General features: G+C 41.1%; 1 protein-coding gene across 1 annotated transcript in view; it reads right to left on the bottom strand.

Annotated features, from left to right (window-relative positions):
* Nucleotides 1–11360: 11360 nt before the first annotated feature.
* The window catches only part of lcor (ligand dependent nuclear receptor corepressor), a 66877-nt gene continuing 62850 nt past the window's right edge, over nt 11361–15387 (bottom strand). Inside the window, exon 8 of the mRNA XM_020586825.1 lies at nt 11361–14927. Within this exon, the coding sequence (XP_020442481.1) occupies nt 13793–14927 (1135 nt within the window). The 3' untranslated portion in view covers nt 11361–13792. The remainder of the gene's footprint in view (nt 14928–15387) is intronic.

Below are 15387 nucleotides of genomic sequence, written 5' to 3'. Positions count from 1 at the left end.
TGCATTCAAAATGTTACTTAAGTAAAAGGAGCCAAAGGTAAAAGTACTTATTATGTGGCACATTTCACATTAATGTAGATCATATAATTCCAGGTGCATCAGTGTTTCCTCTTCCTGTAGATTAGGGGGCACCTCCTGTGACATCTCCCTGCTAAGGGCACACACTGATACTGTGCCGACAGCGAGTCGAACCCCAACCTGCCGTATCAATGTCAGTGGTGTTAACCACCAAGCTACCCACCGGCTCTATGGGTTCACATTTAGAACATTTAGTCACATGGTGTAGCTAAAATATAAACCTGTTAAATGATTGGCTCCCTGCTTAAAGAACCTTTGCTTATCCAGGCTCTTAACCCAGGTAGTGGAGAGGTCAGAGGTCAGACTAGCTGCATCCAATCTGAATACACTCACCCACAATTTTAGGCGTAAAATGGAATCAAGATGTGAACAAAGAAAACATGTTATTTTCACAACAAAATTTATTAGAAGAATAGTGGTTTTGAAAAGAAGGTTCTAGCATCCAGTGAATACTACCTTACACAACAATACAGCTGAAATGTGTGGCAAAAATGAGTTAAGTTTTTTTTTTTTTTTTACTAAATTGAATTTAACATAACCAGTAAAATATTTTACACATGCACAAAGACAGATCTGATCAGCGTCACCTGACGTTCATTGCAAAATGAAGTAAAAAAAGAACAGTAGGAAATCAAATTCTTCTATTTTTCTCAAAAAAAAGCACATTATGAAACAATTTATTATTCATCAGCCCAATCAGAAACTCCGATTTTGCATTCAAAACAGGGAGAGAAAAATAAAAAATAGTGCAGTCAATCAAACTAAAACCAGTTATTGTGATTCCAGTATAATGCTCATTTGCACAGACATCGATAATAGAAACCTAGAAGAATAAAAGTCCAACTCACATGGTACAAAATAAGAAGAAAAAAAAATTACTGTACATAAATAAAAGTACAATATGAGAAAAATATTTTTTTAAATTATATTTTTTTTGTCAAACTGTAAACAGTAGATATTGAGAAAATGAGGTCCATTGGGGTATTTGGAGAATCGGTGTGTGGTGTACGTGAGGTTCTTTGCACTGCAGGAACTTAAAGACTCTTAAGTGAACCAGTACCCCTTGACCTCGGTTCTGCTTTTGTTTCCACCGTCTTCTGCTCACTTTTGTGATTAGTTCTGGGTCTTTTCAATAATGTACATCTCATTTTTAAGGAGTACAGTGGGAAAGCAAAGCTGAACTGCTCACACGGGTTTAGTGTATGGAAAGCTCCAGGTACTGGGTCATTAAGTTCTCGCAGTTGAAAAGAACTGTGTGTGTGTGTGTGTGTGTTTGTTTTTGAGAGGTACAGTCCAGGTGGGACCAAACTGTGAAGGGGGGCTTGGGCGTCCTGAGCATCGGCACAGCGCCCCCTAGGGCCCAGCGGACTGAAGGTATGAGGTATATCATTAAAACAAAACAAAACAAACAAACAAAAAAAATCAAAACAAAATTCAGCAAAAAGAGTAAAAAGCCCAGTAGGCCCTGCAGCGGGGAGTCCAGCCACCCGTTAAGAACTGAAGTGAGATTATGAAACGTTAGAAACCTCAGCGGGACAAAAAATTGAGACTGAAGAATAGAAGAGGTTCATCGTTTTATCCAAACATCCAAAGCCGTGGACAACTTCCTGTGTCTACCCAAATATCACAAGCCATTTCCAAGCAAATCAGACCTAGCTCTACTACTACAAAACCAGGTTACTACCAGAACCAACATCAGGAATGTCAAAAGTAATCTTAGAAATACAACTTTTTTTCAGTCTTTACACAGTTCTCACAAAATGTCACTGATTTGATTGTTGTAAGAGGTACAAAATTTAGGCAAAATACACTCCTGTTAGCCAGACCAGGCCGATAATCAACTGCTTTTGCTTGTCTAGTTCTTAGTGACAAACAGACTAAAGTCTACTGGAAATTTCCAAAATCCATGGCATTGGCCAGGCTTTGTGCAGCAACACAAACACTGAGCAACATACAGCAGAGGTTTCAGCCTACCTGAGCAGAGAGAGGCTGTCTAAAAAGGACAACTAAGGACAGTTTGACAGAAAACTGCAAAACAAAGCTCTCTGCTCTAGTTTGACTCTCCTAGTTCCTTCATAGCTCTACAGTTCTGCAAGTTTGATCACACAATATCCAGCTCTGATATTTTCCTAGTTTCACCTTCGCAGTGACGGAGGCTTACTAGGTTTTCCCTGAAGCTTAAGAACTGAAAGCAATTCGCATTCCTCTGCATTGTAACTTCATTAGCAACAGACAGATAAAACATAGGTCAAGTTAGTACTTAAACCCGACGGACTGTGGTGTTCTCCAGTTTTTAAACCAGCATACTGTATAAAGGATCGTGGAGGCTTATAACGCTATTTAAAAGCCAAACCACTGTTTTGTACAATTGTATAGCATGTTTGTTTTAGAGGTTAGCTTGGTTTAAGTCATTATTGGTGCTGTGTAGCCACACAATACGCCTGCGTGGATGCTCAGTACAGATTAAAAGCCATGGTACCTGACACAAGTCAGAGAGAGAACAGAGTCCTAACAAAAACCCATAGTCCTGAACTGAGTAGCTTTGACATTCATAAGGTACAGACAGCTGAAGGATAAAAAAAAGAAAAGTTCATGAGTAGAACGCAAAAATAACAAAACCCTGATGCTTCTGCTCTTTTAAGATTTGGGTGGTATATTTAATCTCGATAGGAATAGGCTAATGAAAATAAACCATAGTTAAGGTTGATCACTGCTAGGCCTCAGTGTAGATTAAGTACCTGAATAAAAGTGAGAGCAGTGTTGTTGAGGGTCCCTGAGGGTGTCTGGGTAATGTAATCTGAGTCTGTAAGATGCCCAGAGAGGAGTCTTTTCCTACAGACAGCCAAGATTCGTTCAGAGAATTCTTCAAATTTGTACACTATTCTATTGATTTATCATAAGGTAGATTAATGTTTCTACAAGAGCTTTAGTGGCTAAAATACAGCTGAAGAGCAACCGAGGAAAATCAAAACGCGCAAGCTCTTCACATTATATCTTGCACGATCACACAGACTCAGACATACCTTTTTTTTTTGTTACTTTACATAAGGGGCGAAATCTCATATTCAAAACACCAGATTCTATCCCGCGGACGACATCCAAAAAGTATTTTTGGATTAACCAGCCTCTTCAAACAAATGGACTGATAAAAGGGTATGTACACCAGCATGCAAAAATATCGAGAAGGTCAACTTTCAGTCACTTTGTGCAAAGCTGGAGGGAGATGCAGATTTGCCGTCTGTTGGGTTCTGTAGAGAACCAAATCAGGATCCTACCCGGCTCCACTTCCTTCATTTAAAACTGTCGTTATTTTTCTAGACAGAAAAATGCACAAACTGTTCCTCCTCACTGCCTTCAATACACGGTTCCATCTCACCTGTGAAAAAGACAGGCAAGGACTGATGGGTAAAGCAGTTCTACTGAAGAACCCTGCCCTCCATACAATCCTTCATCCTTCTAAGTGTGACTGTCATGGCCAAGTCATGTTCATTTACTCCCTATAAAACCCACTTTAGGAAATAACCTGCCGCCCAACCTGCCTCGCCTTTCACAGAATCAAGCTCGAAAATACTACAGCTACACTAGATCCTAGTTCGACTACTACTACTTTGTTAGCAAAAAAACAAAAAGAGAAAAAGTAACCCTGCCCATTTGCCCTGTGCTACATCATGGAAAAATAACAAGCTAGAACAGAGTAAGAAAAACACCAAAAGCAACAGTGGGAGTAATTTCACCTAACATACTGCACTGGACTTCTGTACTGTTTCCCTGAATCATCAATGGAAAAGGCTCATCCTCTTCCTTTTCAAGATAAAAGTATATGACATTAGAGATTTTTATATACATATGCATTTAGGTTTGTGTCTGTGGGGCTTGTATAGGTATATCTATGTGCACATATAGAGCATTTCCTATTCTTAAATATGTATAGTTAAATTAGAGGTTAGTTGTTTGTGTTTTTTATACATTCAGATTTTAACAATAATAAAGACTATGGAAAGAGAGGTATGCAAAAGGAACAAGGTGGGAACTGTGGTTTCAAGTGTTCCATGTGTTGGCTTGCATTCTTTCAGCAAATCCACTTTCAGAGTCAAAAGACTGGATGACTTTTTGTTTTGATGAAATCTTTTGCGGGAATGTGAATCTTTTCCGAACTGTTAGGAATTTGCAATGTACTGAACTATCCTCAAAACGTCTTTAAGCTGAGGAATGCAAGCTGGACTGCTTAAAGCTGGAGACCAAGAATGTTTAAAAAAAAAAATAAAAATAAAAAAATCGAAAAAGCAGAACACATGAAACCAAAGTGCTATAAAATGCTATGGAACCTCCACTGGGTGCTACGGACTGCATGGCGAAAGAAGCAGGAAGAGAAAACAAAGAGAAATGACACGAGATGATGGCGCCCGGGAGCTGAGTGTCAATGGACAGGATCTGACAATAGGTGGAGGTTGTCAAGGTTACATGGATTTCTTTTCTGAGGTATTCTGTGTTGTTTTTTTTCTCTTTAAGTTTTTGCACACCACGAAATACCAAGATGTCAAACGTTATCAAAGACTGAAAGAAAGAACAAACACTCAGCGTTACTTTTCCAAACGCAGTTACAGTCAAAGCGCTTGTTTTTCTGTATTTATGAGCAGCTTTCCTTAATTTTGACATTCGGAAAGGCAACAGTCCAAGTCTTGTACGCTAGATCTCCAGAAGACCGACAAGGTGGACCATTACTACATGAGCTCCACATGAGCCTCCCCTGCTAAGAGTTATTCACATCTACAATCCTTGCTGTTTATAAAGCACTGAAAAAGTATTTGGCTAAAAATAATGTACAGAATCAGTCACAATTATTAACAAAGGCTTTTCAAAGACCCCTTTAAGTGAGGTGTTCCTCAAGAGTTTAATGGTTCAGTAAGTAGGAATCATCTGCATGACATTTAATCTGCTGTACTGACAGAATATTTATCTCACCTGCCAAACTTCCTGACTGAGGACTGAACTCCGATACCCACTCACTGAGTGCCAGTCTGTCTGACCTGACTATCGATCGTGCTCCTCAGCTCGACTATAAATACACTGACCGGTGTGGCCGTCTGTATCTAGACTTCACAACTAGAGGGCAACAGAGAAGGAACCATCATCATCATCATCATCATCAAAAACGCCAATGCTCAAATTCAGAAGATGCCACAACTCAAAAGACAGCAAAACGAAGCTACAAGAGGATCACAGTAATGCACTGGCAACAACCCTGCTCGTTAGCTGACGACCCCCCCACCCTCGTTATTTTCCATTTTTAAATACAAAAACTAAAGTCAAGCCCAAGCCTAGCATGACACAGTAAGAGATTGGAGAATCATACAACATTAACAGCCAAACCTTTCAAATATGGAGTCTCTTGTTAAGAGAGTTCATGAAACTGTCAAAGCTTAAATTAACACAAACAACCATAGAGTAAGTTTGTTTGTTTTGGAGCCCCCCCCCCCCCCCCCCAATATTCTCATAATGCTCCCCCCGAAATATTTAAATTTGCAAGTTCCTCAGCAGAGAGCATGGCAAAGCCTCTGTGAAAAAGAAAGAAAGAAAGGTAGCTGGAAGTCCATGGTCAGAGGCCTTTAGGTTGATGAAGAGGACTGGAGCTGGGGCTGCCCACGAACACCTCATCTCTCCTGGGATGAATAAGGGTCTGACAGCCCCGTGCTGCTCACACTCTACTGACCAAGGATGCTGAGAGGATGACACAGTGATAGAGGGCAAAGGTGAAGGGAAGATGTTTATGACTTTTCATCAAAGAAATCATCAATAAAACCAAACAGTGTTTGCAGAAGTGTGGAAGGGATGCGCGACCCTACCCAGCCACCTGGGACACTGCACCCACCCATCATGGTATATCTCCGGAAAAGTCACACTTGTGACAGGACACTGAAGAACTGACACTTTTCTAAGAGAACAAACGAGAAGAGGAGATCACAATGGTCAACCGACTGCTGGAGGATACCGCCAGTGGAGGCCTGACAAATCATCCAGCCAACCAGTGCCCTGAACTGACAAATCTGTACAGGCCTTGGAACGCAACTGTACTTTACTGGCAAAACTGACAACACTTTAGTTTTCAAATTAACTTTGTGCACCCGACTGACTCCTGAAAAGATGCCAACATGCAATGTGTTCTCATTTCAGACTGAGGTAGCAGAAATGCCAGAGACCATCTTTGATAAAAGCAAAGAGAAGGACAAACACATGCTTTCACATAAATAAAAAGAAGACTGTTGTAAAAATGAGCTGGAAGGGAAATGAAGGGCAAGAGGACAAGAAGAGGACATGCTTGCCAAGCAAATAAACACTGGACTAAGCCTGAAGAATCAATATCAGAATCTACACATTAGAACATCTCTGAGCTGGGCCCAGGCCTCTGTGTGTAGAAATGCAGGTAATAAACCAGTGTTAGCAGAGCTGGGTTTGAGTTCAGAGCATTGGTGACCAGCTGGTCCATGTAGGTGGCTCTAAAGCGCCAGACACACCTCCACAGGGGAACAATACTGCAAGATTGTCATGGTAACACACAAGGGCACCTCATGAAATGCACTCTGTGTAATTTGACCACATTTCCTTCACACAGCCCTGGCTTTTTTTTATTCTTTTTATTTCCTTTTCAACCTGCATTTCAGGTCTGTATTTTTGTCCCTAATAATCCCCTTTTCTCTTTAAGTGGTGCTTCAGATCAACCGTGGCACCTTTTAAATCGTGGATGCTGTGTGCCAAAGTAACATTCGTTTGCAAAGGGAATTTCAGCATTGTTCCATTAAAAGCCTGTTGTTAACTGTGGCATGGGGGTGGGGATGGTGACCTTCAGCAGCCTTTATCCTTCTATACTTTGCTTGCATTTCAGCCCATCCACCTCCTCAGGCTGCCATGCCTATCCAACTGTCTTTCTGGCTGCCATCTGTAAGGAGGCTTTCTGACGAGGCGGAAGGGGTGAGAGGCATACCAGCACCACGGGCTTGTTGGAGGTGAGAACAGCCAGTGTGACAAATGTCTGCATGTGAACCTTTCACAGTGCAGCATATTCACAGGGGGGGCTGGGAGTTTAAGCCGACAAAGTCGACCTGAAACTCCCATGACATTTTGATTTGACAGAAGAATTTTATTCTCAAAGCAACAACCGTGATTTCACTAGGGTGGCTAGATTATACATGATTAAGAAAGCAGCCCCTTAAGATTAGATGATTAAAAAAAAAACAAACACTAATTTCCACTGATAACATATCACATATTCCTGGTGGCACCATCACATCTTATTGTGGTCCATGTAGTACATGCTGATGATCAGCATCCCTCCAGAGGCGTGTCTTGCCTTTAAGATCAGTACTCAGCTCTGCGTTCAAAGCCACACTGCTACCAAGCAACTGCTTGTCCCATTTTCACAAATACTTTTGACACCTGGCATCTCACCCCATGACTGAGGAGATGCACATTTTTACAACAGTTTTTAAAAAGGGGGGGGGGGGGATAACAGCATGGCGAATTTTACAACACACGGACTTGCATCTCTCAGCTGATGTGCTGATTATCTTTTGAAACCACTTGCAACAGAACTGATCTTTTTGCAAGTAACAATCCTCATGTAGTTAAAAGAAAAATCCATCCAAAAGCACAGTTTGTCCCACAGGGACCAAAGCCAGACCCTGAACTATCCACTGGAAAACAATGTTAGTCCAAGACAAAGATTTATTCTGTTCTGGGAACTAAACAGCTTCATTAACTGCGTTTTATGCATTTGTCTTTTTTTTTTTTTAAGCTCGTCATGTTGTGTCCAGCATGCCCTGCAGCTACAAAGCACAGTCACTTTTTCCTAACTGGGAGATCGTTTTGTGTATCGTTTTCATCGCGTTTAATCTCTGCTTAGAACGTGAGATTTCAATCTTCAAGCTGGAAAGTCCCATTAAACAGACTTCTTAAATAGGAAATAAATGATTTACAGGTTATTTTTACAAGATTTTAGATTTTTTTAAAACTTGTCTTAATTGGTAGTTACAGTATAATAAAAGTCTGAAGTGTTTTTGAGCAGCCAGACAAAACCATTTACCATGGCTGTCCAAGTTTTTCCCAACTGGGTAGCTCCAATACACAGAGGCCTGTAATGACATGTGTCAACTTCTGATTTTCCACATCCACAGAAAAACAGCAGCAGCCTGAGATTGACAATAGTTCTACCTCTATGCAGCTCCACCCACAGTTAATACACAGCTGAATACAGCAGGTTTATGTCGAAAAGAATTCTGGAAATTGCAGGCAATTACTGAAATAGAAGAGGTAAAAGATGCAAAAAGAGAAAATTACAACACAACTACAGGAATGTACAGAACATCACAGACCGACCATGTAACAGATCAGCTGAAGGGGGGATTTTGATCCATTAACATAAATATAAGTAGGTTGACAAAAAAAAAAAAAAATCTTGTTGAAAGCAAGAAACAAGTGATTTTCACAGAGGCAGTGCCTGCGGCGTCTCAGTGTGCCAGATCAAAATCAGCCAGCAGGGCTGATGTTCTGCAGGCTGTGGACAAAACACACCCACCTGCTTCTAAAAGAGACATGGCAAACTCCCAGCTTCATAATTATACATATAACCCGCCCACACAAAGTGTGGCTACCTGATGAGGAGAGAGAGTGTGTGTTGTTGTAGGTGCGTCGTGTCTCTATATGTGTGTGTGTGCGTGTTCTGCTCTTCCACGGCTGTATGTGCTAGAGAGAATACAGCATTGTATTCACAGAAACCTGGCTTTTGGCTTTAAAAGAATTTGTATTTTCCTTTTTATATGAAAACAAAGAAAAAAGCAGATATAGAATAACATCATTACGAACGATGACAACATGAAACTACAATTATTCAAAAACGGCTTTCGTCGGTTACATCTAAAAATCTGGAAACGAGCCAGACTAAAAATCCTGACTCTTCTTTCTGTGTACGTGTTTCTAATATACAATCAGCTGCTTTGAAGTGGTCAGACCTGAGGTATAAATGACAACCAGATATGCAGCGTGACAGAAAAAGAAACAGAAGAAACCTCTTCGCAGAGAGGATCATAGCAATCATATTCATTATGGTTCTTTCTTTCCTGGTAGCCCGCAGCATCATGCACCACCCTGAAACAAAATGGCACGTCATGTGGCGTCTACTAAATGAGGTTACAGTAGTTGTTTAACATTAACATTTTTTCTTCTTTTATCACTTTGACAGTCTTTCATTCAAAAAGAAAGAAAATCTAATCAAACAAAACCCAACTTGAAAAGCAGAAAAACTGATTTATCTTTAGAGGCAAAAACAGCTAAATAAATACATATAGTTATAAGTATCTTTTTTCATTTTCTTCATATAAAGGTACATTTCCTGTGTGTGTGGTGGTTTTGGAATACAGAGCAGAAGGTTTTGGATGGATGGTATATTTTTCTTTTAAAAGACAGTAGATAAAGGAAGGTTAACTTGTCCACCTGTCCCCAATCTCCCCTCTGGGTCAAAAACAAAAAAAAAAACTGTCATGTTTCAACCTGGAGTTACGATACCCCTAAAAAAAGACAAACTAAAAAAGAAGTCAGTGAACAAAAGGACCTCATCCTTTCTCAGACCAGGGTGGAACCCATCTGACTTAGCCTACTGCCTCCAGGCTGAAACCAGATGACTGAATGTCAGATTTTTTGACTTTTCTAGGAAGCCCATACTACCATACGAACACCCAACCAGTGCTAAGACCAGGAACAGCTGTATAATCCCTGTGGGTCTATCTGTTGCTCATAATAAACTAATGTAAGGTTTTATTGTTGTGAAAAAATACCTGAAAGAGGTGGGGTGGCAAATATTGGTCAGTCAGACACTTACAGCATCTCCGTCCTCCCTTTGCAAGAGGGTGGCGAAACAAAGAAAAGGAAAAAATATTTTTTTAAAAGTAAAGAAACAGCCAAGGATACTATATTTCCCAGAGTATTGGCTATCCCTTTGCCAGGTAAGGGAAAGCTCAGTAGTACGAGGCACGGAAAGCAGTTCTGAGACTGAGGTATAGAGCTGATAGTGTATACATACACATACACACACACACACACACACACACTACCAGACTAAAGTGTGCACACACTTTCCCATTCAATTCAATGGGAAGGTGTGTGCAAACATTTGACTGACACTGTGTGTATCCATAAATTACATCTAGTACAGGTAGTTAAGTTTGCGCCATGTTCCGACTGACGAATACTGCTGCCCATCCCATTGGCTCAGTCCTGAGACATTTACAGTACTGAAGGCTACTGCTGCACGCCTGCGTCAGAAAACAACTGCATTTCCAATGCAAGCAGCATAAAGTGGAACTAAAAGCGAAAGAATAAAAACAGTCTTAAAAAGTGAACGGGCAGCGCCATCCCTTTTCTAGAGCACTAGTCTGGACTGAGATATTCGTTATTTCACTACATTCATTATGTATTTGTTAATATACTGTATGTGTATATATATATTTTGTTTTTAAAAGTATAGAAAATAGTATGGGGTGTTTTTTTAAGAACTGCACTAAGACTCAGTTCCAAGAAGGAGGACCTTTTCGGACAGGGGGAGCCGTTAACCACATGACTATAAGCAATCAACAGAACCTGAGAAAAATCAAATGAAATGAATACACCATAAATGGCATGCACCTCAGTAGCTACGATCAGGCTGAAAACTGGACTTTCTCAAAATTTGTAAAAATTTCTAGTATCTTTATAAAGCAATGAAAAGGTTTTGGCAGAAATCAATTGTATAGTAATGGTCAGTAACTTATTTAGAGACTGGTGAATTCACGCTAATTCAGAGTTGGCTACGTTAGCAGCTATCACGCCTTTTGTCAGATGTGGTTTATAAAAAAGTGCTATACTGTCAACACTGTGGCTTCCATCCTGTTTTAGCTATCAGATAAGTGCATTATTGTCCATCGCTGGGTCCAACTCAACGTGCACAACAACCATTTAGACACTTCAAATGCTCAGCATTGTCAAAGTGTTGTACGCATTTCATGCATGACGACGCCTGGCAATACTGGTGTTCCAGGCCAAGTGAGCTACTGTAGCTTAAGGTGGATAACCAATAACCACAGAGGAGGCCAATTAGAATGAAATACTGAGATTGCAACAGGTAGTAAATGATTAATTATAATTTGATTGTGATTAATTCATAACTTAGTTTGAACTCCTGAGGCTCAGGATCAATTGCATTTTTTTTAAAAACATCGAAATAATATATTCAATTGGCCTGACCCCCCCCCAAAAAAAAAAAAAACCCAGCCAAAAAAGTGGTGCATGCCATTTGTAATAGAATAATCAAAGAAAAATAAAATAAATAAAATGTACAGTACATTTAAAAAGGACAGAATCATCATCATCATCATCATCATCATCATTTCATCTGAGCCGAGAGGTACAATTCTCATTAAAAATCTCACAGACTGGGTGAGCACCAGGCAGTGTCAGTGTTGCAAAGAGCAACATTTACCACAGAGCAAAAAGCATAACATTTCATTTGACACAAAAAAGCTTTTGTCATCTCCTTCAATTGTTTCCTTATGGAAAACACCAAAAGAGCACCTTTCCACCTGTGTCCTCTAAACATGATCACTTCTCTATCCCTGGTGCTTCAGCCACGAAGAGCAGGAAAACAACGAGACAACACTACACAAAACTGTCAGCTGTTTTTTTTTTTGTGGGAAATCATGGAGGTAATCGAGAGGGCTCAAATAAAAGAATAGTTTGGGTCCAAGCTGCAGCTTTCTGAGTCTCATTACACTAGAGCTTTTCTTCCACCTCCCTTCCCTCCTCATTGCTTGCTGCTCCATAGCCCATTGAGAAGAGCTAAACTACATCTATAACCTCACTCTTATTTTTGAAAAGTGCTATTTTAGAAGTTTGGCGCCGTAGGTTTGATCCCCGAACCCAAGGTCAGTGTGTTCTGTTCTTTTTCACAATTCATTAGCACATCTGTCTGCTAAGGCGCTACCATATTTACTCATAGCCCTTCCCACAGACAAAGGCATGTCTTGTCCTCCTGTCTGTCTACCATAGGTCCAACAGGAAATTACCATATTTGAAACCCACATCTGTCTCAGTTACCCTGAGTTAAAAAATGAGGAGAAAAGAGATGATCCAGAATCACAGATTGGCTTTTATATAATCAGTCATAATAATTTATAATATATTAAATCTGCCTTTCCCTTGCCTCTATCAACTACCCCTCCCCACTGCATATTGCCCACCCACCACCCCAGAATCAACATCTCTCTATAAATGCACACTGTTGTAGTAAACTGCCTTTAAAACCAATGTTAAAGAAGATTTCTTTTAAAACTCATCAGCTAAGCCACTTCTGCTTAGTTTGATTAAAGAAAGGGGGGAAGAAAAACAAAAACACGACCAAAATGTTGTTGGTAGCTAAGACCGGATAAAACACATTAGCTTAGATTAGCTAAAGCTGTGTATAGAAGCTAGGTAATCAACTAGATAGCAGCAGAGTTTCACATTCTGATCCTAGGCGGCCTCATCCAGAAAGGATCTCCATGAGGGGATGAGCTCGCTTCGGTAACCATTTAAGGGCAACCTGAAGGTAGTTTTGGCATTCCAGGATCAGCAGTGAAACACTGACGGAGGTCCATGAGGTAGCATTTTGCCTTAACAGCTGATCCCTAATCAGATAAACATGCCCACTGCTTAAAATGAGGGTTAAATATCTTTTTGGATCTGATAATGGATCAGTGTACGTGGACAATGTGCACCTCTGGCCCACTGTGAGGTTGTGACTGGGCTTCAGAGACCATAATAAGTGCATGATGCAAGGGCAACAATGCCGAGGTAACCTGGTCTGTGAGTGCCAGACCCAAAGTGTAGTGCAAAAGAAAGCAAAACAAACGAAAAGGTAAAGATATAGGAAAGAAATCAATAATAGAAGTCAGTAGTGTCCACGAAACACACAAACATGCATCCCTGAATGACTTTTGTGTATCTCTTTTTGTTCAAAAAGGACTGATAAAATGTTGCTTTAATCTGCACAGAGATTAGCAGAATATCTTAAGGAGGAAAGAAAAGGTTTGCAGTTAAAGCGTCATGGCTACCTGGCAATAAGAGAACAGGTTTTGATTTAGAACCCTGGTGAGGAATATCAATGGTATATTCATCCTTACAGTTGGCTTCAGATATAAACAGTTCACTTACCAATTTTCAGCTAGTACTCCTTGAGAGAGGGGAGCAGTAAAGGGACTAATTCATCAGTTTTTTTTTGAGATGTTAATTTTCCTTAATATTAACCTTCCTCTCATTTTTCCCCAAATTGGAATGGTCCAAAGCCCAAACTGCATTTATAAGCAGCAACTGTTCAGTGGTTCAAGTTCAGAAAAGATGGGGGATTGTGTTTTGGACTGGGGATTATCAGCATGCTTAAGGAAATTTCATTAATTGTCATTTAACTAATGTTTTTATTTGCATTTGTTACGCCCCTGGATATAAAAGCTAAACAAATGCTTGTACAGCGCCGCTCAAGTGACGCCTATTAAAAATCATCCGATTAGTTGTTTTCTTCAGTTTGTTTTAAGAATCCTCATATTATCCCTGCGTTTGTGCTCACCCAGATACTGCAAAGTAAATTGGCACAAATAAAGCCCCGTCCATTTTCAAAGTATTTAAGTCATTTGTCTGAGGTTTACATGTGTAAGTGGTTTTAGTCAATTGGTTTGAAACTGTCATCAATCTCCTCTTTTACATCGTCTTTGAGCTCAGCAGCTGCCAGTGATGGGCCATCGTCTCGTGGGGTTGCGATGGGCGTGTTCTCTGACTCGGTGGGAAAATCCTGACCTCCCGGTTCCATCTTCATCATCAGCTTGAGCTTCTTCTTTGGGGGGTTCTTAAGGGTCCCCATGCGCTCCTTGACCTTGTACTCCAGGGTGCTGTGTGGGATCCCGTACATGTTCTGAGCCTTGGACACACTCATCTTTCCACTCATCACCACTGCTATGGCCTCCTCCAGGATTTCGCTATTGTACTGGCGATAACGGCCCCTCTTCTTCCTCGGCTGCTTAGAGCTTGGGTCCCCTTCTATGTCAGAGGTAGAGTATGCTGGCCCGGAACTGGAGTGGTCCAAGTCAGAGCTCCAGTAGTCAGCTGCCCCATCCAGCAGGCTTCCAAGGCTTCCACCCCGGCGGTTCTGCTTGGGCAGGATGGCTCTTAGCTTCCGGCTCAGGGAGTTCTCTCCATGGCCACCACCCCCGGCTCTCATGGTGCCATAGCCATAAATCTCAGAGGCATGGGAGTCCCAGGACAGATCCATGCCTCGAACTTGGGGGATCTTTAGATCAACAGGAGGTGAGTGGCCTGGGTCTCGCTTGCCCTCACCGTGGGGGTGTTGGGTCTTGGAGACCTGATTGTGGTGGTGATGGTGGAGGGAACTCTTGAAGGCGAAGGCTCCATGGTGGTTGTGATTCTCCAGGAATGTAGGCAGGTCTTTGAGGTCACTAAGGCCCCCACTCAGACCTCCACTGGCCTGCTTTAGCTTCATCAGGCTGTCGAGGTGGGCCTTGCTTCCCCAGAAAGAGGAAGAGCCCTTCTGGCCAAGCAAGGAGTGGGACTGCCCATGATTGAGCAAGCCAGTTGACTCTAGATTAGCCAATGAAAGAGCAGCAGGCTGGCTCAGGAGGTGCTTCTGGCTGAGGAGCTCGTCCTTGATACGCAGCGAGCGGGCCAATGGAGGTTTGAAGGAGTTGGCGTAGTTTTCCGTCAGTCCATCCTGCAAGCTTCTCTGCAGCAGGCCATTCTCCTCATCCACCTCTGACAGGATATGTTCCACTCTGAGGGGATGTCTGGATAGAGAAAAAACAAACTTATTATCAGTGTCCCAGACTGCATTACACAGGCATTACTGATTCTTGAGACTAGGGTTTGATGCATACTGCAATTTATAATTTGAGATTATACCCTTTAATTTGTTACTGAGAGTTAAATTATTAATAATTGGAGTTTTTAACCTTCTTGCATTTAGGGGAAAAGTTGCAAAATGATTATTTAGAGTTCACACAAATCAGAAACAATTTAACAAAACCACAAAGAAATTACATTAGAGAAGTCATAAGGAGTATCTTTTGCCAAATTTCACAATCATTTGGTTTTCTGTGTCAGTTTGTCATTGTTTCTATCTCTCAAAAGAAAACCTTTAAAGGTGAGGTCAGTCCAGAGTAATGGCGTTTCTAGAAAGACGCAACGTAGTTTAGCAGTAAAGTCCTACAAGTTCCTGGGCTACACTATCTCCCAGGACCTGAAATG

Source organism: Monopterus albus, unplaced genomic scaffold, assembly GCF_001952655.1.
Source record: "Monopterus albus unplaced genomic scaffold, M_albus_1.0 scaffold424.1, whole genome shotgun sequence".
NCBI lineage: Eukaryota > Metazoa > Chordata > Actinopteri > Synbranchiformes > Synbranchidae > Monopterus > Monopterus albus.
This window is presented reverse-complemented; position numbering and strand designations above follow the sequence as displayed.